This window comes from Myodes glareolus, chromosome 17 (assembly GCF_982192425.1).
Source record: "Myodes glareolus chromosome 17, mMyoGla1.1, whole genome shotgun sequence".
NCBI lineage: Eukaryota > Metazoa > Chordata > Mammalia > Rodentia > Cricetidae > Myodes > Myodes glareolus.
In genome coordinates, this window is record NC_142042.1 from 56,492,362 (window position 1) to 56,518,300 (window position 25,939).

At 48.3% G+C, this 25,939-nt stretch overlaps 1 protein-coding gene across 1 annotated transcript in view; it reads left to right on the forward strand.

The window, feature by feature from the left end:
• The first annotated feature begins 253 nt into the window (after positions 1-253).
• Positions 254-25,939, forward strand: part of Ptgfrn (prostaglandin F2 receptor inhibitor) — a 72,050-nt gene continuing 46,364 nt past the window's right edge. Inside the window, exon 1 of the mRNA XM_085677921.2 lies at positions 254-466. Coding sequence (XP_085534047.1) covers positions 418-466 — 49 coding nt within the window. The 5' untranslated portion in view covers positions 254-417. The remainder of the gene's footprint in view (positions 467-25,939) is intronic.

Below are 25,939 nucleotides of genomic sequence, written 5' to 3' on the forward strand. Positions count from 1 at the left end.
CCTCCCCTTTAAGCGGGTGGCCCCGGCCACCTCCTCCGTTACCTGGAGCGGGGAGGGGCTTGGGAAAGTTTGTGTTTGTTGCTGGCACAGCGCCGGGTGGGAGGCGCGGGCGGGCGGACGCCACGGCTCTTCCCTTTTGCTTTCGGGAGGCGGTCGGGGCTGCGCCCTGGGATCAGCGGGGCCGGCTTCGGGGCCCGGCGACTGCCGGAGGGCGGGAGGGGAGGAGGCGGAGGGCCGCGCCGAGCCAGGTGCGCACGTCCGCGCCGGCGCTGGGCTCGCTCGGCCGGCAGGGAGAGCGGAGCAGGCGCGCGGCCCGGCGGAGCCGCCGACTCTGGAGCAGCCGGAGCTGGAGGAGGAGGAGGAGGAGCGGCGGCGGGGAAGGAGGAGGAGGTGGAGAGTCGCTCCCGCCGGCCGAGCATGGGGCGCCCGGCGCCGAGGCCGCTGCTGCTGGCGCTCCTGTCGCTGGGTGAGTGCGCGTGGGCTTCGGCGGGGCGCGGGGTCCTAGTGGGGGGCGGGCGCGGCTGCAGCATCGGGCCCGGGGCACTCGGGGTGCCTGGGGCGGCTCCCGGGAGACCCAGCTCCAGAGCGCGGGGCCGCCGGCCGGGCGGGGAACGGTGTGCGGCCGCCCGGAGCCCGGTGCACATCCCCCTGGGCCCGCGCGCGGGGTACCCGGAGCCTCCCGGCCTGGCGGAGCCGGGTACCCCTCACGTGTGCCGGGGGAGTGGCCCCTGGCCGGTTCCCCGACAGTGCTCTCTACCTGTTGGCCGCCGGGAACCGGGCTCACCTTGAACTCCCGGCCCCGGAAGGTGCGGGCGGCCCCGGCCCGCGTGCACGGCTGGGCGGAAATATGAGCTTTTGCTATGCCCCGCCATAGCCGCGGCCGGTCCGGATCGCTCTGCACTCGTTAGCCCACGCTGAGTTGCTTTTCTAGGGGAGAAGAGAATCCAACTTCCTTCCACGAAGGTCACTGGGTGACCCAGAGCGGTTACAATGGCAATCGTGTACCATCCCCGTCATTTTAGTTGTGGCTAGATCTGCCTCAGTGTTTCCTTCCAGCTTTTCCTGAAGCTGGCTAGGCTCGGATTTATACACAAAGACCCGAGAACCCTGCTTCCCCAACTTTTCTACCTGTTACTTCCCTCGTTACTGCCCATTTCTCTTCTACCCTCCGGAAACCCTTAGTGCCTTTCTGTGGTTTGGCCCAGTGTCCCTACCCCCACCCTAGGAATCTTTCCTGGGCTTCCCCCCTCTCCATTTTCCATTCACTCCGTACACAGACACCATCTTCACGTAGATAGATACACACGGGGTGATCTTAACCAGCCACGAGATGGATTTATTTAGCTCCTGCCATGGTACAAGAAGGCAGATCCCCAAGTGTGGTTATGTGCTTCGATCCCTGTGATCAGGATCACTGTCATTGAGGACAAACAGACTCCCAGACTCAGCCCTAAGTTCCCTTCCAAGCCCCTGCAGAACACACAGAGCTCAGTCTTTTGCAGGGCTCGTGTTGTGTGCTGTCTATCCCAGCCAGGCCTCAGCTGTGTGTAGGCTAAATCACTGCAGTTCTGGTGGCCTGAGGGTCCCAGCGGAGGCCTCCCTCTACCACTCCCTTCCTGCTGGCATTGGGACTTTACTGTTCCAGCCTCCATGAGTTCTGTCTGGCTGTCTGCAAACCAGCCTTTCTAGCTGCTAGTGTGATACTTTCCCTCCGAGGGGTTTTCTGGAAATGTCTCCCTCCAAGAACTCATCTAGCCACAAATTCTTCAGCCACAGCCCATGTGCAGAAAACATCCCATGGTCCTCTGTGGTTTCTGAACCAAGCTCTTTTAATTTTCCCCTGCCAGGCGCCTGCCCTCGTAAGTTGCGTATTAGTTGCACATTGCTGGGGCTTTATGGAAGTTGTGTGTTTGTTGCACATTGCTGGGGATGGTCCACACCATTTAATGGGCTTATGTGTCTGGGTCAAGCAGGGCCATGGCCTATGGTCTCACAGATTGCACAGAACACCCCTCCCATCTGCCACTCACTTTTGCCGTTTATGTGAATGACTTTCCCTAGAGCGGTCAGTTTGCAGTCTGTGCAGGAACCAGTTGAGAGGGTAGCACGAAGTAGAAGTTTAGAAAAGAATGCCTTTGAGTGCGTCGGGGTTGTAGTTCTGTGGAAGTGCGTGTGTAGCTTTGCCAGGCTCTGGATCCCTCATTCCAAATGAACAACAAACAAACAAACCACAACCAAACACACACACACACACACACACACACACACACACACGCACAGAGCACAGCTTAGGGAAATCGTGGTGGTATAGTCATGTGTCCAACCTTGATGAGCCCTAAGGAATTTTGGGAGTCACTAGCCAATGCAGATTCACCAACAGTTCTCTGAACCATTGATGTGCTGCTGCTGGCAAACTCTGCCCCTTGTCACCTCCCCGGGTGCAGCTGCAGTCTGACCCATTATTCCCCAGACACGCTGAATCCGGAAATGGAGTGTGTTGATAAGGAAGATCATCTTTCCTCAGGTCCTGCTGCCAGAGTGGAATCTTGCTGTCAGTGCCCTCTGTCACTGCTCCTGCCTGGTGACCCTCTGTTCTGTGACCTACACCTGTACCCTGCCCCTTTGTTTTGTAACTTTGGCCAAGCACAAGTTCAAGCTGTGTCCACCTTCGAAGAAAGCCCCACACCCCACTTGTCCGCATTTCCTACTTTTTCCACCTTAGCCCAGGCCCTGGAGGTTCCCCACCAAGAAAACTTCTGACCCCTCATGTCGACATTTTCCTCCAGCTCCCTTCCAGGGTCACCATTTTCTGATGGATGATTTTGGGGCTCCCACCTGTGTGCATTGAGTTCTTGTGATTTTGCAACTAGGCGATGCCTCTGTGTTTGTTCCCTGCGCTCTCTGTTTTAGCTATTTCGTTCTAAGCACCTGTTTGCTAATAGTCATGGAATCTACTGAGCCTTCTGGCCCTCCTGCCCCCCACCTCTTCCCTGTGTATCTCTGTTTGCCCCTGAAGCTCACTTCCCCCTTAAAACTTTCTCACTAAGCCCACCGACCAGGGTCAGGCCAGAACCACTTAGTCTCACCTCCTTGCCTGTGTGTGTCCTTCATCCCTTTATTCAATATTGCCATTTCTTAAGCGCCTACTCTGTGACAGTGTGTTGAGTACTGGGAGTCCCCAGCAAATGACCAGGGTATAGCACCTCATTGAGTGTTTGACTTGGCTGTGTAGACAGGTGGTAAAAACAGTGCAACCCCTGACACCAGCCCAGCCCTGGGGAGAAGCAGCGCAGAGGGGGTATTCATTTTGGCATGGACTGGGGTTGCTTTAGCGGAAGAAGTGACATTTGAGCTGAGCCTTGAGGGTAATTAGAATTTTGAAAGAATAGAAGAGCATCGTGGGCTCTGGGGAAAAGCGTAAAGGTGTTGGTGAGTGAAGGGTGTTGCTCCTTTCGAAATGGCGCCAGAGTTCCACGTGATGAGATGATGGGTGGGTGGGCTGACTTCGGGGGAGGCGCTGTTGACTCTCCGTGCAATGTGGTCCACTCTGGATTGTGAATTGTTAGTTCCCTGGGGTTGGCCAGGCAGCCTGTGTTTCACATAGTGGCTCATGACCATGACACTGAATGTCATGTCTCTTCCTGGGTCTTACATTCCCACCTGATTATCCCCCAGCAGCAGGGATCCCATTGGTCTTGCTCTCTTTCTATCCTCTTCATAACAGGCCCTATAACACCTATACATGGGTGTGTTCTTTTCATTGTGTGGAAAGTAAGTCGCCATGAAAAGTTTGCTGGGTGAGATTAACACAACAGGAGGAGGCTAAACCCCTAACTGGTGTGCAGCATGAGACCTAGAGATTGTGGAGAGTGATTAATATATTCTCTCCATCTGAAAAAAAAATGCAAATCCACTGAAATAGCTTTTAAGTGACAAAAGCATCACTTCCCATATTTCCAAATTCAATTGCTGTAAAAGAGTATTATGCTAATTAGGCAGGTTAAACTGCCTTAACACATACTTCTAGCACAGTGGTTCAAACAATAGGAACTTTCTTCTTCCTTTTTTTTTTTTTTCGTTTTTCTTTTCCTGTATCACTGGCCAGGGAGTGCTTCCGTGGGAAAGCTTGCTTGGGTGGGTCCTTGTTTCCCTGAAGCTCCTCTGGTCCCAGGTTGGTGACCCCGTTAGCTCCTGATTTTTAAGATCACTTACTTTTCATGCTTGCTTTTTCAGCCCCTCAAAGGACAGACACAGCTCGGGTATTATAATGGAGACTTCATAGGCCAAGCTTGGAAGTGACATCATTTCTGTGCATATTCCGTCGGAGACAGTTTGGTTCCATGTCACACTAGCTGCAAGGGAAGCTGAAAAACACAGAGGAACCTGGCAGCCATCTGCCAGCTACTGTAGAAAACGGAAGGATGGATTTGGGATTTGGAAGGGCACCAAGCAGCCTTTGTCAATTATAGAGGATGCGTGGTAGAAGATAAACCAAGTCCTTTTTTGGTGGTACTTGAGAATGAAGCCAGGGCCTGTATATTCCGTTACTTAAGAGCCTCATCCCCAGCCGTGTTCTTTTCTGGTGACTTCTATGAGGACTTTGCCACCTGAGAGGCACAGAGCACCAGCAACTCTCCCTCTCGGATAGATCCTGTCAGTCCTCAAAGCTTGGGAAAGGCTCAGTTATTGTCATCCTTCAGATGAGGAACTAGGTGCCCGGAATAGTGAAATAGCATGTTCAAATCATGGCCAGACTCCATCCTATCTATGCTAAGGATCAGCTGACTGGTTCCCCATGCCCATATACTGCAGATTAATTTAGATGAAGAAAGGATGATCATGGCTAGAAAACAAAGCTGTAATTAAAAATAGGATCTGGGGGTGTGCAGGGCCCAGGTGCAATCCGGAAGGGAGTAGTGGTGTCAACACGCACCTCTCAGATATGACAGTCTGCAGCCCTTCCAGGTTCTCATGCCTGCTCAGAGGAATGGGCTGAAAGGAAGCTTGCTGCTCCACAGGGCACTGGATAAGGAGGAAGGCTCGCAGGAGAAACACGCGTGAATCCCTCTAGCTTAACAGCCTTTGAAGTGCTGTGGTCTTCAGAGATTCCTTGGCACTTATTTCAGCCTTGTTAACAGAATTCCTGTATCTGCCAAGCTGATTAATGCCTGCCCTGGCTATAATTATTCTTATTAGCCTGCTGGATAGGAGCTCTAGCTGTCGGTGATATTCCTTACAAGGCAGTTGGGCTAGGCGGCTTTTATATGGCTATTTGGTTTTAGCGATGAGCTGCTGGGCTGATTTCTCTGCCTATAGCTGAATCTATACTTACATATTGGCGCTGCGTCTGGCAGTGAATAAAGTGTGGGCCTGTCTGTCGGAGTGTGTCTGCGTCTCACTTTATCAAATGAAGTTGGTGGAAGCTGTCAGGGCCAGTTCATAGCTGTTGGCTTTAATTGCATTGGTTTCTTTTGAGGCAGGGCTGCTAGGCCATTTGACTCTGCATTGGGAAAATAACTCGAACTGGCAAAAAAAAATTCTAAATAATTTATCTTCTGGAAAAGGCGAAGTGCTGGAGTTGGCACAGTTGGGTTTTTTTTTTTAATTTTTGTTGTTTGTTTATTATTTTTTTTTTAAGATCTTGGACTACCCCCACCAACACATATACACACACCACTTGTAGTCTTTGGGAAGCAGCAGCCTCAGACCCAGCGCCAAATGCTATCGCATACCGGCAGTGCAATCTCCAGGAGACAAAAGGACAATGGAAGTGTGTGTTTTGTTCTTTGAATGCTGATTTCTCTCAGTGCCCCCTGAGTGTTTGTGCTGATTGTGGAGTCACTAAGTGGCATGATTCGAGTTTAAGCATGACATTCCGATGCTCTACCTGCAGTCTGTTTTACACCTCTGTAAGCAGCTGGAACGCGGTAGCGTTGGCATCACTTGGAAGGTTTCAGGGGATCGAGGGACCATGTATCAGATGCTGCTCTGCCTTGGGTGAGTCTGGCTGGGAACACTGAAGAGCAGAGTCACGTGTGCCCACAGGTTCCAGGTTCGTTGCCGAATGCCTGCTGCCATGGAATCTAAGTGACATAGAGGTACTTTACAGACAGATGAGTTACATCTCGCGACCACGAGCCAAGAATACCTTGGAAATGGTTCTTCCTTGTTCTTGCTTAAAGCTAGAATAGGCCAGCACTTCACACCCTGTGTGCTGGGGTGAGGGATCCCTGTCAGTTTCGTGTGGGTTGTAGGTGTAGGTGTGTCTGTATTCTGGTGCTTGGCCTTGGGGCCCTGAGAGCCCAAGATCAGAGGCCATCTCTAAGCCCTTGAGCCTTGTAGATAATGATCATTGCTGAGTGCAGGGAAGAAGGCTTGTGGAGATAGCTTTCCCTTAGGGAACCTCAGTACTCCCACCCCTACCGCAGAGTGAGCTGTTTGAAGATGGAAGTGGAGTCAGGTTTGATGGTGTCTGCTGCTAATCCCAGCTTTGTAGAGGCAGAAGCAGGAGGTTCAAGGATAGCCTGGGCTATATAGGGAGACTGGGGTTGGGGGAGAAGCAGGAGAAGAAAGGGGAAAGGGAAGGAAGAAGCTAAGCAGCTTAGTGGTAGACCCTGAGGCAGGGTCAGGTACACAGCTTGTCATCTCGAGTGCCGGGGACTCTGAAGTGACCAGAGCAGAGCAGATTCAGGTCTCCCCTACATGGTGGCGAAAGTGTACTAGATGTGGGGTTAGGACCTCCACAGAAAGTGGGTCCAAGAGTTGCCTTGACAGCGGATCAGAAGGGCAAGTTCTAGAAGTAGTCATGGGGGTTGGGGAAAGAGCCGTGAGAGCACCCTATTGGAAAGGAAGCTGAGATGAGTGGGAACTTGCTAAAGAGGGAACGGGGGCGGAAAGTGCTGCTGCAGACCAGAAGGATGAAGAGAGAAAAGTGTGGGCCTGGCGTGGAGGCTCTTGGGTTGGGACTCTGAAGTCTGACTGCATAGTCGTGGTGGGTTTGAAAACAAATGCTGAGGAGTGGTGGGTAAGGGAGAACATTCTAGACACAGAGGCTGCCACCTGTCCTCTCAAGGAGACCACTGAGGGGGTAGTATCTGTTCTACATGACCCAGGGATACCCGGGAAACCAGCCGGAGAGAGGGGAGTGAGCATGACTGTCTTAGGTGGGCTCCAGAGAACAGGGACAGTGAAGTTGGAGCCCAAGGCAAAGCCCTGGCTTTGCATGGGCCAAGAAGAGCTGGGGAGGTCCGGGCAGGATTTGTGTGACCCCTGCAGCCCTCTCAGCCTTTGGAACCCTAGAATGTCCCCACAGTCCCCAGACACTGTAGGGAGAAGTGTTCTGTGTGTCTTTTTTTCTTCTCTGCATGTTTAAAGTTTTGGGGTGTTATCTAACGTCTGAACCAGTAGAATTAACTTATTCCCTGATGCCTGCTTTTATGTCGTGTGTGTGTGTGTGTGTGTGTGTGTGTTAGGTTTTCTGGACCAAAAGCCTCAGGGATCCCCCTGTCTTCACCGCTCCAGGACTGGTTACAGATGTGTATCACTCCTGGCCTTTTACACGAGTGCTAGGAATCAAACTCAGGTCTTCATGGTTTCGTCGCAGGTACTCAGTTTATGGAGCCATCTCGTTAGCTCCCTTGGGTGAGATTATTTAAAAAGAAAAAAGTGTTTGTAGTGCTGGGTGTCAAACCCAAGGCTTGTGTGTGCTCCACCACTGAGCCACATGCCCTGCCCATGTGTGCATTTTGGAACCCTTCTCTTTTCTGTCCGTATTCTCTAAGAAGGCATCAGTGATTTGTTACAAACAATTACATGTATGATCGATCTAAATACTGTTTCTGTACCCGGTACCCTTCCCATCCCACTCCAACTCCCCGTTGAAAATAATTTACATGGAGAAAAAATATTGGGTTTAAGTTTTGGAACCAGCCCTCCTTTGAACCTTGCCTCCTGCACTGTAGACCATAGGCAAGTTTCTTTACTGCTTTGAACCTCACTTTCCACCTCAGGGAAATGGGAAGAATGCCTCAAAATTAACTTTAAAATGCAAGCATCCCAGTTAATACATACATGTTCCTAGTGCTGCCTGGGACCTCAGTAGCTCCCAGGGGACTCTCCAGATCCAGTCTAATAAGCTGAATCTGAGTCTGTACTTTCCATATTCCTAGGAGACTCAAGTGCACACTGATGAGTGGGAAGTCCTAGTGTGTAAGGGTGTTAGCACGCAGAACATATGGCAGCCTAGCTTCTCAGCAAGCACTGCGGCAAAGGTCATGGCAGTGATAGGAGTGGGTTAGTGCTGGGCTTTGCGGATGTGGGAGGCATCAGCAGTGGAGGATGGGGATAGTGTGGGCATGCAGTGGAAGCTGCCAGCTTGGTTTTGTGTTTAATCCACTAAATTTGGCACGTAGGAGGGATGACATCATGTCTTTCCATGGAATGAGGTTAGAAGGATGGGGGACCAAGGACTCGAGGGAGCCACTGAGAACATCACAGGGAAGGTTGGCCAAGGAGATCAAATAGAATAGTCAGGTGAATGAGACTTCAAAGCTTGATGGCTTGGCAGGGGACCTGAGGGTCCCGAATCTAGACTCTCCATCACAGAAGTCTGTGGTCCAGAATCTAGACTCTCCATCACAGAAGTCTGTGGTCCAGAATCTGGACTCTCCATCACAGAAGTCTGTGGTCCAGAATCTAGACTCTCCACCATGGAAGTCTGTGGTCCAGAATCTAGACTCTCCACCATGGAAGTCTGTGGTCCAGAATCTAGACTCTCCACCATGGAAGTCTGTGGTCCAGAATCTAGACTCTCCACCATGGAAGTCTGTGGTCCAGAATCTAGACTCTCCATCACAGAAGTCTATGGTCCAGAATCTAGACTCTCCATCACAGAAGTCTGTGGGGTGATAGATGGAGCAGCCAGTTATCAAGTAAGCATTCTATCAGACTTGCTGCTCTTTTGGTCAGCTTAGCTTTAATATCAGATTAGGGTGGCCCTCGGGTACATAGGCAAGAGCCATACAACTTTTTAGAAGTCTCGATTCCGGGTGTGGTAGGGACAGTGGTGAAAACTGGTGACTGCGATAAGTTGGGGCTGGAGAGCAACCAGCATAAGGATTCTTTAGGAAATCCCTTCTCTCCTTCTCTGTAGTGTTCAGTGTGTACCAGGCCTTACAACGTTCCGTGTATTGACTTGTAACCGCACCTGATTGGTCCTGTTACTAACCCCACCTGATAGGCAAGGGAAGTGAGACACAGTGAAATAGAATGCTTAGGCTCACACTGCCAGTGGCATAGCTGCCGGAACAAACTCACACATCCTTCAGATGGATCTCTGCACATGGGAAGTTGATACACATTGCTAACGTGTGCTAACCACCGTCTCACTGTCTGCTAAAGAGCCAAGGCTTAGAGCCTGCCTCCATTCCTTCTCCTCACTAGTTTCTTGACCTTGAACAAACTGCTGAGTAGCTCTTAGCCCCGGTAAAAGGGATTAGTGTAGCTGGTCCTGAAGGGCTCCCCTTCCATCCCCAGCCTTGGTTGAGCATACTGACTCCTGATGTTGGCCACATGGGCCTCTTGGTTGCCCCTGGCGTTGCTGGCCCGTTGCCATCTTCCCCAGCACTGCTCAAGTCTGCAGCCCATGCCTGGGTGTTGTTTCTTACTTGCCTGGCCTGGACTGGTCACTGGGTGGTGCCACCAAGGGCTCTGAATATTGTCCGCAGTTCTGTCCGTGTAGCTGCAACTGCTCCTCATCACAACCCATTTCTGGTGCTATGAAATGGGATCTCCTTTTAGGTTCTCTAGGGTTCTGGGGTCCTCATCCCTAGGTTACCTGGGCGTCCAGACAACAACCCAGAAATGATAATACCCATATAACATTTGAAAGTGGTTAGCTGTTAATTATATTACCGCCTTTATTTGTTGGTGGTGTAAGTTTTGATTGAGGATATAGGTTGGGATGATGTGATTGAGTTCCAACCGTCCAAATGTAACTTGTGTTTTCCTCTACCTTTATCCTGTGGGTCTCCTACAGGGCCTGATTGATGGCTCTGCCCTACAGGAATGCGCTGGCCTTGTGCAGGATTACCCGGCTGGTGCCCTCTCCTTGTTTATCTCGCTCTCCCCTCTCTCCTTTCCTGCTCTCTGCTTCTCTCCTCCCTCCTGCCCATCCTGGCTTCAAATGCATGGTGTCCCTCCTTCAACCTCCTAAGGCTTGCAAGTACATGTCACCACATCCAGCACAGCGAGAAAGGATGCAGGTATTTAGGTGTGTCTCAACACTGACACTGTTCTGCATTGGATACCCATCCTGGAGGGGTAGGAGAGTTCAGATTCTGACATCCCCTCCCCCATACGAGCCTTAATGTACCCTGATGTTTCTAGGGATTTTCCTTCTCCTTTGATCTGGAAAGGGAAGTTCAGGATTATTGCTGGATACCATCCCACTGAGGGGTGCATCCTAGAAAGCTTTCCTACTGGTAGCATCCTGTGCCACTGGCCTATGACTTGACTTGATGCATCTTGGCTGATGCCCAGTCCTCTCTGGCTGCTTCGAGGTACAACTAAGTCCAACAGTGCTATCTCCCTTGTCTTGTGTGCTGATATTGACTGAGAGAGACCCCTTTAGGGGTGAATTCTGTGTGCTAATAGCTTGCTACTTTGCCCTACTCTAGAGGTGTTGGGGTCGGCCCTGCTTCCTAAATACATTGTCTCCCAGGATGACCAGAGCAATACTGAACTTGGTGTTGATCCAGGCTGTTGCCTCTTAGCTTGTATGCATTGAGGAGCTACGAAAAAAAATAGCACTTGGCACAGCTATTCATTTTTCCATTTTCTGAAAGCTGGCACATCCCAATGTTTTTTATTTATTAGAAGACATTACAGTCTGTCATCCTTGATTGAGAAATCCATACAGTAAATCCAAGTGAAGCTGATGATGCCTGACCCAGGGCTGGGTACATGCAGACACTTTGTCATATTAGTCAGTGGGCACGGCTGTGGCTCTAGAAGGAACAAATGATTTGTGCCTGACTGTTAGTCTCCTCTGCAATACAAGGCATTCCTGCTTTCCCTCAGCAGTGCCGGGGAATATTTACCATGTTCCTGACACCGTGACACATTACAAAGGAATTAAATGCAGTCCCAAGAAGAAATGGAGCCAGTCGTAACTGAACAGGGGTGGATCCTAGGTGCTTTCAAGGGTCTGAATGAATCAGTTATTAGATGGCTGTGCCCATAGTTAAAGGGGCATAGCCGGGGCCAGGAGCTGTTACAGAACAGTGTCACAGAGCAGGTGGGCCAGAGGTAGAAAAATGACCACGGGGAGGAGATGAATGTGTCCAGCTTGACATCCCATTTAGGGATTAGCTGACTTAAGCCGAGAAAGTAAGAGACCTCAGGGCTGTGGATATTAAATTCTGGGAAGGGGAGTGGGTGGCGAGGAAGGCTGTGTGCAAAGTCACCCTGAAAGGTGTTGGCAGCATCGCCAGCGCCCACAGAGCATCCTGAGCCACGTGCACACGGCATGTGAAGTCTTCCGGGGCTTCCAGGGAGCACGCCTGTTAAATGAAGGTGATAAGTCAGGCATAAGCCTATTTCTGGCTGTTTCTTACGAGGAAAACAGCTCACCAAACGGTTACTGACGGTCCCCTTAGGTTGTTTAACACAGCATTTCTTTAGAAGACTATCACCTGAGGAGAAGAAGGTTGGGACGTTAGTTGGTTTTCTACGGAAGCAAGGTTTATGTAGTCATGTGGCTAATTTGTCGGAGTCCCACTTTAATAACTATTTATCCCACAAACAGGTTCATCTGAAACATCAGTATGAGTCCCAGAGAATGCAGTGTGGTGCCTGGTGCATAAGCAATTGGGGGAAGTACCTCTCTTTGGGCGTCCCTGGAGGGCCACAGAGGCAGGCAGGCTTCCTGCTCATCTAAGTGTGCAGTGGCATGAGTCTTTGTGTTTCCTTATATGCTTTGAAAGTACCTCTGGTTTATGTATATATTATCTAATACTCGTGTAGTACACACATGTATACACACAGACACACAGGCACACACCGTATGTGAAACTGTGGTCATGTGGTTTCCCCCCCTCCCCGAGACAGGGTTTCTCTGTGACTGTCTTGGAACTCACTCTAGACCAGGCTCCTCCCAAACTCACAGAGATCCACCTACCTCTGCCTGGTCCTGTGGTTCTTAACAGAGGCTGTCTATGAGCCCTGTCTGTCTGTCTGTCTGTCTGTCTGTCTGTCTTTGTTTTTGACTGGAAATTGAACCTTGGACTTCACCTATGCTAAGAAAGCACTCCACCAGTGAGCTGTATCCATAGCCACCACTTTCCTGCCTTCTGATTTTGAGACAGGGTTTCCTTAAGTTACCCAGAATGGCTTCTAACTCACTGTAGCCTAGGCAGACCTTGAACTGGGATCTTCCTGCCTCGGCCTCTGGAGTAGCGGAGATCACAGGCACAGCTCCTTGCTGTCTTTCGACTGTGTGCCTGTCATCTGTTTTTGCTATTACTGCTGTAGTTAGGAAAGAATTGCTTGTTGACTTCATTTCTAAAACAAAAGCTCACAGAAGAGGAAAAATAGAGTCTACTCACGGAAAAAAAGCCCAACAAGAAGATCAGATCCCCCAGTACTATCCATGCACACTCGTGCACACACACACACGCCACCCACGAACGCGTGCACAGCAAGAAAGCCTCTGTCCTTGTGGATCGTCTCTGTTCTCTTCTTAGCAGCTTGTGTGTAAGACACACCCCTCTTTGATTCTCAGTATTGTCCCTTCGCTGTCCCCACCCCTTCCTCCCTTTGTGGGGCTGATGTAGCCTCTCCCATTCCACCACAGCGTCTGCTCCTCACACCCGCCCCCAAGCCTCATCCTGGTGTCCACAGCGGAGAGACCAGACTTCCTTCGTCCCAGTGCTCGCTTCCAGCACCTTGTGGCTGGGCTGGTCCCCACCACAGACCGGCTGCTTGTCATCACTGTTGCAACCGTCCGCCAGCTTGAGCCACGTCTCGGGGCAGGGCAGTGAGGCTGCTGCCTGGAGCCTGTGCCACGTTTCACTGTCTGCCTCATTCAAACCCGTGATTTATTATCTACCCAGTGCCAGTCATTATTCTAGAACCTGGGGCGCATAAGGACAGGCATAGTCCCTTGACTCCTCAACTGACAGGTTTGACATCCATGGGAGAAGAGGTGGCATTTGGAGAAATGTCCAAGGATTGTTAAAGGCTGAAAGGTTAGAAACAGTTAAGGAAGTGGGGGAGCATTCTGCTACTTCAGGTAGAGGTGCTTTTGCAGAAAGTAGGTGTGTAGACAGATTTTTCTTTGGGCCACCGACTCCCACAAAAAAATGTCGCCGGAGACGTCTCATTAATTGTGAAAGCTCGGTCTTAGCTTAGGCTTGTTTCTAACCAGCTCTTATAACTTAACCCATTTCTATTACTCCGCCTACTGCCATGTGGCTCATGGCCTTTACCTTTCCTCCAGCATGTCCTGCTTCCTTTCCATCTTCTCCGGCCTGTCTCCCCTGCCTAGATTTATCTCCTCTCCTTTTCTCTCTGTCCGGAAGTCCTGCCTCTTCTCTTCCTGCCTAGCTATTGGCCATTCAGCTCTTTCATGAACCAATCATGGTGACACATCTTTGCATAGTATAAAGGACTTTTCCACAACACAGGTGTGCTGCTTTGCCCGTCTGTGCCACTGCTGGGGGCACCTCTGCATCTGTCCTTCATTAAGGCTCTGAAGCACCCAGGTATTGGCTGTTACCATCTCAGAGACAAGCGTGGTGGGGAGCTGGTGTGGAGAACATTGAGATTGGCAGGATGTCACTTGCGGTGGCGTTTGTAGCCCATCTCATTGACATGTGTCGTACTTGCTCCAGATATGTGCCCTTCACTTTCTGTGGTGAGCTCAGCCAGGAGCTCGGTTGAAAATGTCTTAGTGGGGAACTGTTTCTAAAATGAATGAGATTAAGTACCCCTGCTAACCCACCTGGATGAGGAACCAAAGGTTCAATACGCCTTTGAAATTCCGGGAACGTGTGGAGATAGGCGTGACCACAGTTCCTGTATCATCAAGCGGGGCTTGGATGTGGTGTTTCTGTCCCTCTAGGTCTCACGTCCAGCGAGGGTGACAGACTACTTCAAGCCAGAATGCTAATGGGTAGACTGGCCCTCTGCAGCCACTTCCTGAACTCTTCCTGGGTGGGCACTGTGGCTTCAGCAATGTGCACTGATTTGAGCTCATTAAGTCATGATATTCAGTAGGTTTGTCTGGCCCAGAAGAGGTGGGATTTCCAAGCAGATGAAGGAATGTGGGCAAAGAAATACCCTGATTTATAAGTGCTTCTTAGTGGTGTGTGTGTGTGTGTGTGTGTGTGTGTGTGTTGTTTTGTTTTTCTGAGACAAGTGTCCCTTTGTCGCCCAGGCTGGTCCTGAACACATTATATATCCCAGACTGGCCGTGAATTCATGATCCTTCTGTCCCAACCTCCCGAGGGCTGGGATTCCAGGTGTGCCCTCTCCCACCTGCTCCTGCATATTTACTTGGAGTGAAGAAGAGAAGCTTGCAGCTGAAGTAATGGATGACTTATGGGCAGCTGTATGCTGCATGCAGCCAAGAAGAGCCAGGCAAGTGGCCCAACACAAAAATCAGAAACTAACTTAAAACAGAATAGATTTTTATTTTAAATTTATTTATTTATTCATAATTTAGTCCATGGTTTCTCAGCTTAGGCTTTATTGAGGCCATCATTCTCTGTCCAAAAGTTGGGCATGCCTAGATGTAGGATATTTACCGGGAAATGGCCGGTAAATGTTGTATGATTGAGGAGAGATCCACACATCACCTGGAATGCTTTAGTTCCCTCTGTTCCTTTAATTACTTCATGCTTTTTTTCTTTCTTTCTTTTTTCTTTTCTTCCTTCCTTTTTTTCTTTCTTCTTTTTTTTTTTGTTTTTTGTTTTTTCGAGACAGGGTTTCTCTGTATTAACAGCCTTGGCGTCCCTGGAACTCACTCTGTAAACCGGGCTGTCCTCAAACTCGCAGAGATCCACCTGCCTCTGCCTTCCGAGTGCTGGGATTATTGCAGGATCCCTATGCCCATGGGTGTGCTGTGTACCCCTGTCCCGTTCATCGACCAACAGGGGTCCTATCAATTTATATGTGTCTGTATGCATTCGTTGTGTAGTGAAGGGTTATGAATGCAAGGCCTTTTCATTCCTATCTCATTGGTGTAGTCTTGTCTTTAAAAGCCGTGCAGACGAACACAAACGCTTTCCATTGAATTCCTTGCAGCCACACACAGCTCTTCACAGAGCCGCATCAGGGAAGCTGGCATGGACCCCACACCACCCACAGCACCTGGCAAAGTCTCTGAACCTCAAGAACAGGTTCTAGATCTTGCGGGGGAGGAGGGACTGGTTTTAGAAATAGTAAGGCAAAAAGATAGATATAATGTTATCACTTAAGTGGATTTTAGATATAAAGAAAAACAAGCCTACAATTCACAACAAAAAGGACCCTAAGAGAGACATACATGAATCATATGTCCATGGGAAGTAGAAAAAGACAGGATCTCCTGAGTAAATTGGGAGTGTCCAGATAGGCAAGAGTAGAAGGGGTGGGGGGAGGGAGGGTGGGGAGCGGAGAAAAATATATAACTCAATAGAAACAAAAAGTAAAATGGGCACAGTAATACCTCCAAACATATAGTAAGACAAAAAGCTAACCAGATAGCGAATGGGGGAGACTTGCTCCAGAATCAGCGCAGGTGTCTTTCATGCCCATTTGCGAGTTCAAGCTCGGTGCTCTCCTGTCCTCTGCAAACACACAGCTCAGAGGAGGACCAGGTGTTCACACAGAACTTGGCAGGTGAAGCTGGCCAGTTTGTACGTGGAGAGGATTGAGAATGGTTGAGTACTGAGGGATGCTAGGCTTGCCCGGGCCCCTGGCAGCTGTTAATTTTGTAGAATGTGCTGAACTAATCCTTGTGTGGGTAGGTGGTGCTTCAGCCTTTTCTGTCTGAGTTCCATGGGCAGAGCATCATTTTAAATCATCTTGTGTTTATTGGGTTATTCTGTTTAGCCTACAGTACAGATTGCCTCGAAGTGGTTTTTTGTTTTCTGGGTTTTTTTTTTTTACATCTCTCTCTCTCTCTCTCGTAAAAGTTTTCATTTGGTCATATGACATTTTGGAACCCCAGTTGCCTTATTTAGTTCTCTCCGGGGGGATTATGAAATCATGTGAGCACAGTTTGCAAACTGTAGGGAGCAGTGCCTTGTCAGGTGGTTCTGCGTCCTTAAGGATGTGGATGTCTACTCAGCTCTTGGTTAAGTTCCAGCAGGGAAGTGGAGCCACTGTGAATATTATGGGATAGGAGCTAGAGTTCACACAACTATGGAAAGAGCTAGAGTCTGAAAGGGGAGTTGGAAGGCCAGGAGCTAGTCACTGTGAGGACCCCCAGAGCGGAAGGCTCCTCCCGCCCAAAACTCACACGAAGCTCTGCCTTGTCTAACTCTAACCTGGAGTTACAGAGAGAAGAGGATTCTGGAAAATGTAGTTTGGGCTTAGTCAAGTTGACACAATCCAGGCCCCACAGTTTCATATTGTAGGGTTAAAGATGTACATGGCTTCGGCCTGCCACAGCCTCTCCAAGACCCCCAGAGCTGGAAGCACTGTCAGGCTGAGTTCAGTTGGCTAATGGTCCAGTCCGTGAGATGGGGCCTGAGAGTTTGCCCTCCATCCCTGACAGTCTTCCTCACCAGTGTTGTCTGGGATGCAGAAGGTAGTGGTTACCCAGGCAGTGGAATCTTTGCCTGCAAAGAACCCATTAGTTCTAGTTCAGGTGGCTACAGAAAGTCTCCTGTCAGCCTCTCCTTTTCCCTCTGTGACCCAGGAAATGTAGTCTGAAGGCTCAGAGATTTCTAGACATGGACTGTAGACCTGGGAACAGGCATACAGAGTCGAGAGAGTAGGGGCTCATTCCCTGACCACCTGTGTTCGTCCCTGTGGCTTGTTAGTCACACTGCCCTTCCAGCCGCCTACTGGACATTTCAGTCTGTCGGAACCTCACTAGTTTTCTAGTGTTTCCTTTGGGAAATGGTTTTTACTGGCTCTTAGCTTCCCCTTGACTTCTCAGCACAGTCTTTGAGCACAGCCAAGAGCTGCTGCCTGTGTTTGATCATCCCCCTGGCTTTTACCCTCCTTTTACTTCCTTGTTTCTCTATAGAGGGAAGGACCTGGCGCAATCCACCGCTTCCACATCTGCTCTGGGCACACACTCTACACATAGCTCTTTGTTCAGGCCACTGCCCTTATCTTATTTTAGTATGTTATGCATAATATACTATATAATATAACCTTATATCATTCTATGTCTCTGTTCAGCCTTCCCATTCCTCAAAGGTCCAGTGGGAATAATGACTCTGCCCGAAGTCTCCTTCACCAATCACTGTGGACAGGAATACTCTTGGTCTTGTTTTGTTTTTGCGTCAACCCCCACAGCACTTGCTAGCCCTTCCCTTTTATTATACCGCATACCCCTTAAGACTCCAGGCACACCTCATGTGCCTATGGCCTAGCACAGCAGTTTCTTGCACTGGGGTTGTTTATTGAATTAATAATGGATGTGTGTCTAGTGTAGCTTAGTGAGAACATTGGTCATTTTTGTTGTTGTGACCCAGTGCCAACAAGAAGCAATTTCGAGAGAGGAGGGGCTTTGGCTCTCAGATTCAGCCGATGTGGTCCCTGATGGAGGTGCCAGGTGGTTCACTGGCAGGAGTGTGCATCCTGTGTTCTTCACCATCTCACTTCTCGGTGGGACAATAGGCAAAAGCAGACAGGAAGTAGAGCAAGACTATACTTCCACCTAGGCTCCACCACTTAAAGATTCCACTACCTTCCAAAAAAACCACCCTTGTGTTCAAACATGCGCGCATAGAGGAGTCATTGCGTGTTCAAACCATAGCAGTGAGGTCTTAGCTGAACTTTGTGTTTTTTAAAGGTCCGTTCTAGTAGAACCGTATTTGCTTTGGGATGGCATTTTGGAAGCACTGGCCATGTTTGACTCTATTTCGCATTCTCTGCCGGCCGTAACCTGTCTAATGTGTACATTGTAGCATTCCCGTCACTTAGGGACTGTCTCGATGAACACTGGCATGCTCCTCCATGCCAGGTCTCCCAGAGGCAGACCGGAGGGAGACAAAGGATTTTCATTTGTTGAGGCAGGAACCCCAGCAGAGGCTTTCACCGAAAGGTTTGTAAGTTTGTGCTTCTGTGTGTGCCCGTGTCTAGCTCACTGGAGCGCTGGGCCGTCCTTGGAGGGCTCCATGGGCACCTGGGCTCCTGCGAGGGTGACTGGGGAGGAGCAATTTCAGTGTCTTTGGCAACCGAAGCACCATGAGCTCCTTGTTTCAGGGCTCAGCCTCGCCTGCGCCGCTGTCATTGTAGCCGCTGATACGCATCTTACAAATGACTCCAATCTGAAAGCCAGATGATAAAAATTTGAGCAATAATAGGAACAGATTGCAAGAATGCTTTGTAGCTGGGCCACACTCTGCAGGTCTTGATTTAGAATAATGCTGATGATAACCTGAGAAATAAAATTATTTCCCGTGGCTATCAGGGGGAGGTGGGAAGGGATCAATAAATAAAGCGTGGTCTTTATTGTCTCATCTCTCTTAGGTTGCCATAGAACTTGCCGCCACACATTGCTTGTGTAGTTGTTTACCTTGGAAGCCTTGCCTGGCATTTCCTGCCTTTCCTAGCTGTTCCAGATACAGAAACCTGAAGGCATCTAATTACTTTGTTGAGTATTCGAAAGGGAGGGAAATGGTAGTCTGTTAACTGGCTGCTGCTGCGATGCCAGCCTGGGGCTTCCAGGCACCCTTCTGAGATAAAGCTTGCATTACCTTTCCTCTGTGTGTGTGTGTGTGTGTGTGTGTTAGGGTTGGCATCACTTCCAGAACTGAAAATGAACATATGTGTGTGTGGGGGGGGGAAATGTAAAGAAACTTGAAATTATTTTTTTTTAAGATTTTAAAAAAATTTATTGATGTGTATGTGTATGCAGATGTTTGTGTGGGTGCCCCGGGAGCCCAGAAGAGGGGGTTGGATGCCCTGGAGCTAGAGTTGCAGGTGTTTGTGAGCCGCCCACTGTGGGCATTGGGAGCCAAACTTCAGTCCTGAAAGAGCGGTAACCCTTGAGCTGTCCTGCCGATCCCCTTTCATTTCTGACCTTCCTAGTTATTGGAACTCTCCTCTCCTTGTCACGACACATTTTTCTGTTGCTTTGTTGCCTACCTGCTTCCTATTGGCATTGGGGAATATGAAATATTTCAGAAGGGATTTCTAGCTGTCTCTCTCCTTCCCTCAGAGCAGGCAGAACCATTTCAGCTTGGGGTCCCATGATAGCTCAGCATCTAAGCAGCTGGGGTAGAGGTGGAGGGCGGGGGAGTACTGCTTTCCTCATTCAGTTGTCCTGGCTGGTGCTCCTCCGGTCATCCAGCTTCCTCCTAGTCTGTGGCAGGCTGGGAACAACTGTCTCCTGCTGTGTTCTGGACTGGAAGAGCATGACATATCAGAGACACACGGTGTGTTCTTAATCAGACAATATAGTATTGCAAAGTAAATACCTGACTGGTGCTCCGGTGACTTTAGGTGGAAGTTTGGATATTTTTCTATCCTATCCCCCACCCCCACCCCTTTTTTTTGGTTGTTGTCAGAGATAGGATCTCATATAGCCCAGGTTGGCTTCTAATCTTTCTGTCTTCACAAGTGCTGTGATTTCCGAGACTTACACCACTGCCCCACCGCCCCAGACCCAGCCATTTATCTTTGTGGTTACCCTAGAAATTAAGACATAGATTATTACACATTTAACCAGCAACTGTCTCAGCCACATTTACCTTCGGCTGAATTAATGCAGAAAAGTTGATATTGGCGAAGGTTTTTTTTTTTTAAAATTGAGCTTGAATATGTAGAAAACGCTTAATTAAGTGTACCCTTTATTTAATTAAAATTAAAAACAATGAACTCTGTCCATTGTTGACTCCTCTGTGTCTGTTAGTGAGCTTTAAAAAAATTACTACATTTTCACTTATTTTGTATGGTGTATGTGTGAGCCCACTAGGTCCGAGATATCTTACTGTGTCCAGTCTCCTGATCTGACTCAGCGCATCAGCATCTGTGGCACGGTCTTTACTCCTGAGCTGTGAGCAGCTCCTTCCACTTCACTCCACCTCCTCCTACTACTCTGTATGCTGTGGAGCTCATATATTTTTATTAAGTATATAGATTAAAATCTAAAAGAGGTCACTGGCACTCTTTGGTCGGCTTCTGTAGTGCCACCCGCAGAATCTCTGTCTCTCATTGCCTCTTGTGTTTTCATGGTTTCTGTCTGAAGAACTCCATTTAGTGTTTTTTTTTTATGCCAATTGATTGGTTTTTTTCCTTCTTGTGAATTGGTTGAAAGCATATTTATTTTGCTTCCACTTAAACGTATCCCCCCACACACCTTTTTACTGCGTGTGGGACTCTAGGTTGGCAGTTACTTTTTAGGACTGCCATTCCATGGTTATCTGAGCATCGAGCATCGTTTCTGGTGAGTGTCGGGTGTCAGTTGTGCTGTGGCTCCCTTGTCTGCCTCTCAGCGCTCTCCCGCCTGTGATATAGAATGTAGCCTGCTTTTGCAGCAGAGTGTTGTTCAGCTAAATAAGAAAAATCTTAGCCATTATCTCTTAAAGTATTTATTCCTCTCACACTTTTGGGATGCTATTACACACATTTGTAACCTTTTTTACTGTGCCCATGTATTTCACATCCTACTTTTTGTTTTGTTTTGCTTCTTTTCTTTCTTTCTTTCTTTTCTCTTCTTTTCTTTTCTTTTCCTTTTTCTTTTTCTTTTTTTTTGAGACAGCATTTCTGTGTTGCTCTGTTCCTTTGTAGAGCAGGCTGGCCTCTGAGTGTTGGGATTAAAGGTGTGTGCCACTACCACCAGCCTTTGTATATTTTTTTAATCTTTTTTACACCCTGGAGTTCAGGTGGATTTTTTATATTGATTGCTTTTATGCTACCTCTAAAATGCTATTAGAACCACTTAGTGAATTCTTTAATTAGTTACTGTATTTTTTTATTTCTTGAATTTAAATTTCCATTTTAATGGATCCTAGTTTAGTAGGTAAGATCCTGCTTGTTGCTTCTTTAATAAGTCCTGGTTATTATCTGTGTCTGCATCAGTATCTCCATCCCTTCGGCTCTGTCTCTAGTGTGTGCTTTTTCCCTTTTATTTTTAGCCATTTGGTTCTGTCATCTCATTTTTAAAACTTTCCTTTATTCCTGTCTCTATTCACGTATGTGTATGTTTGTGTGGGTATGCGCAGGTTTGTGCAAGTGCCCTCAGAGGCTACAAGAAGGGCTCAGATCTCCCAGAGCTGGTTTTACAGGTGATGATGAGCTTCCCAAAGTGGATGCTGGGAACTGAACTCTGCTCCAGGATCAGTAATGTCCTTAACTGCCAAGCCATCTCTGCAGCTCATTTTAATTTAATCTTGGTGGTAGTGGGGGTTGATCCCAGGGGCCTTTGACTTACCAGGCAGGCCATTGTCTCCCATGGAGCCGTCTCTCCAGCCCTGACTCCAGCGTTGTGACCGCCCCACAAGCAGCAGTTGAACATGGAGAAGCCATTCAGTCCCCAGATGAGCTCATATGCTCAGGAAGATACACTTTCTCCCTGGTGTACCAGTAGAGCAAGAAGCTTCCCTTTCTCCAGTGAGCGGCACGGATGCTGTTGGTCTGGATTCCAGTCCTGCCGGCTCTCGTTGCCGTTTTCAGCTTTTCTTTTGACCCAAGAGCATGGCCCTTCCAGGCTTGTAGCTGAAAGTCAAAAAGATTTGCCTACCTTGCTTTGTGGATTCAGAATTGCAGTTTTGGTGTCCTCACCCTGTGAGTTGGTTTTAAAAAAACCCTGCTCAACATGCTTGGTAAGCAACTTGTTGCTGGAAGCAGGGTTTTCCTCTGTTGCCCAGACTGACCTAGAATTCGCTATGCTTGGCCTCAAACTCTTGGGAATCTTGCTAATTCAGCCCTGTAAGTGCTGGGCTCACACTGAAGTTTAACCCGTTGGTTTCCTTTTGTGCTTAGCCTCTCGGCCACGTACCCTGCCTTCAGATAGGATCTGTCTTCTAAGACACCCACTGTGGGAGAGGAGAAGCCCAGGGTGATGCCAGGGCCACTTCTTAGCTGCCTCACCTTCTAGTAGAATCTTGGCTCTTCATATTAGCTCTGTGTGTTCCTGAACTTGCGAGTTATTTCTTGGCCCCGTGAGGTGTTTGAAGCTCTGCGTTTAGACATACATTTTATGACGTCAACCTCTTGAGAATTGGCATTATTTCTAAAGAGCAGAAGCATGGGGCATCATTCAGTGACGGTGATTCATCACGCAGGAGGCATTGATCTAGGCTGTTCCAGTTTGAAACCGACTACCGGCTATACCAGAAACAGTACCCTACAAGGGCAGATCTGAGTTACTCACTTTTTAGATTTATGCCTGCTTACCCCTCCCCCAAATATTCGAGGCAGCTTACAGTGAAATACACAAGTGCAAGGAGAACTTTGAAATAAGATAAAAAAGCTAAACTTACCAGGCAGCATGGGAAGTAAAAAGGAAGGAGATAATTATTTGAAATTTAAGCTAAATGATTTTCATAGTTGAATGTCGTATTTAATACTGATGTTCTTTGAAGTCAGGGTACAAAAAGAAACATGAATTTTATATTTGGGGGAGGGGGAAGAGGGCTTACAAGTTGGAATAATGACAGGTAAAGTTAGCAGTGGTTGGATTAAATGATTTTTTTCCTATAGATTTGAGAACTTTAAACGAAACTGTTTACTCCAGTTGCAATGGGACCTAGGAAATGGCACCTGGAAATGAGGCAGACTCATGCAGTAGCACATCAGACAATTCATATTCTGAGGGTCAAGAAGAATCGCATGAGTAAAGCGTGCAATCACAAGGACAAGCCACGCGTGACAAGAATGTCATATAATTAATAGCAAGCAGTAAGGAGTGACCTGAAGTGAACTCACTGCTATGTGCTACACCTAGGAGTCAGCCTGAAGATACTTTCCACGAACATGTCCATGTTTTAGAGAAACTGGGGTACCAAGACTCATGTCTTGTTTTCTTGGAGTTTTCTCACAAGCACTAAGAATTCCCTCTTGGACCCTGTTCCACAAAGAATCCAAGGACAATGGCTGCAGAGGCTGGAGGGTTGTGCCGCCTACCTCAGCGGTCTAAGCTGAGCATGTGGTCTGTCACAGCAAGTGCGGGCTCTTCAGCATGGGGACTGGAGCTTACTTGGTGTAGAAGCCTTCTTCACCCCCTCGAATAAAATGCCCTTATTTCTGGAGGATTTAAAATGTTCTGAGACTATCATAAGTGGTCCAGAAGATCAGATAGCTATAAAGTTTGTGTTTTCTGGAATATTATGGTACGGTTGTCCTATAGTTTTTGTTTGTTTGTTTTATTGTCATTCTGTTTGGGTGTTTTTTTAAAACTGAATTTTAATGGATTTTTATTAGATTTTTGTAATGCATAATAATATTCTCTATAGCCCTTTATTTCTTTGGGACAGCTGTCTTCTGTAGTCTAAGCTAACTGGCTGTGCAGCTGAAAATGGCCTTGAACTTCTGATCCTCTGCCTCCAGGCTCAGTTTATTCAGTGCTGGGGATTGAACCCCTGACTTTGAACTTGTTAAACAAGCACTCTACCAGCTAATCCCCAGTAGTACTTTTTTTGTTTTGTTTTTCGAGAAGGGTTTCTCTGTAGCTTTGGAGCCTGTCCTGGAACTAGTTCTTGTTGACTAGCAGGCCTCAAAGTCACAGAGATCCGCCTGCCTCTGCCTCCCGGGTGCTGGGATTAAAGGCATGCATAGTTCTTTTAAAGTTAGAAGAAAAATGGTTTCCAGTGGGCATGGCAACACAAGCGTTTTCTCCCAGAATTCAAGAGACTGAGGACAGTGAGTTTGAGGCCAGTCTGGAGTATAAAACAAAGCAAACTTTAAATGGCTTTCATATAAATATTTCTTTGACTGACCCTGGGAAACAAATGAAGCCTTCATTCTTGTTTTTTTTAAATTCTTTTCCTTTAAATCATTGTTCACTATTGTGCATCCTCCTGCATGTGTTTGGGCACGTGTGCCTCAGCGTGCAGGTGGGGGTCAGAGGACAACCTGTAGAAAGGATTTTCTCTTTCCACCTTTACATGCCGTTCAGAGATGGAGCTAGGTGGCCAGGCTGGCCTCGGCCTCAGAGATCCGCCTGCCTCTGCCTACCGGGTGCTGGGAATGAAAGCATGCTCCACCACCACTGCCCAGTATCAAAGACATTTTTACCTGGAGTTATGGTAACATTGTTTAGAAATGTTTAGGACTCTTAATTTGAAACACTGGTAGCACTTGGGAACTCTGAATAAACTTGTCTTTTCCTCTTTCCCTCAGTTATCAGCTGTTACCAAAGGTTGTGACAAAAATTGGCAAATGTGGCTCTGCAGATATTCTTCTTGATTTGAGAAAAGCCATATGCTTTCCCTTTTACAAGTTATATTTATTTTTAAGTATCGTTGCCACTATTTAACAATATTAAGGGGAATCTGTACTAAATACCAGATTGCTGCTGGCAAATTGAAATTCTGCTACCAAAGTCTTGAATCTTCCGTATGCTCGGATGAAAGGACACCCTGGTTCTTGCATGCATGACATTGCGAGGGTTTATAGGTTTTCAGATTAAAATTTGCTGTCAGGCATCTGCTGATACTGTTTCCTTCCCCGGTGGCACTGTGATAAAGTTTCCATCCAGGTTCTTGCCCAGGTCGCAACAGAATTTGAGAAAGGAGTGTGTGAGTGGTCCCTGGAGAGGGGCATGCCTCCCTGAGAAGGCCGTACTGGAGCCTCCTCTGGGCAAGAGGATTGCTGGGAAGGCATGCTGCCTGGAAGAGACAATGAAGCCGAGAGCCTGGGTACCACAGGACATGGTGGTATTTCCAGAGAGGAAGGTAGTTTGGTTTTGTTGAAGTATAAGCATTAGTGGGGAAGGATGTTGGGGGGGGGGGGGAGCTAGAGTGGTCGGTTGGGCCAGGTCAGGAAGAATCGTGTGTGTCTTCCATGCAGTAGATACTGACTGGATAGCTTGTGCCCCAGGCTGTGCTTAGACACACAGTGCTCCTCGTGGGAGTAGAGAGAGACGATAAATAAGAACAGATGAGTGCATACAAGATACATTAGTGACCGCTGTTAAGTTTTGCGGTGAATAAAAATGGGAGATACCATATTAGGGGCTGGGGAGAGGTTGGTTAAAGAGCCAGCTGGGTACATGGGCCTGAAGAGGGAGATGTGCAGGCACCCTGAGGTGGGGACTGGAGAAGTGACTATTTCTGAGTTCAGTGCTCAGCACCCATGTGAGGCAGCTCACAACTGCCTGACTCAGAGTTCTGGGGGTCCATCCTCCATGGGTCCTCCCACACACATGTGCACATGTTTTTAAAATTTCATTCTTAGAAGCCCTGAAGTTAGACTGTCTGTCGCCTATTTAAGGAAATCTTCAGAGTTAAGCACAGCCGAGTGTCATGAAGGGAGAGGAAGAGAATGTAGGGCTCAGGAAACAAGGTAAGGATTTGGGATGAGATAAGAGAGAGTGGATAGAGAGTTTAATGCTAAGGAAAATGTTTGCTTTTGAAAGATCGCTTTGTAGTAGGTCGAAAACCAAGAAACCAGCGAGGGAGTTATTTTAATAATGGTGGGGAGAGGTGACAGCCTGGACCAGGGTAGCCACAGTGTGTGTGTGTGTGTGTGTGTGTGTGTGTGTGTTGGTGGTGGTGGTTACTGGGAGACAGTTTTGCCATATATAATAAATAAGCAGCCATTGAAGAATTCA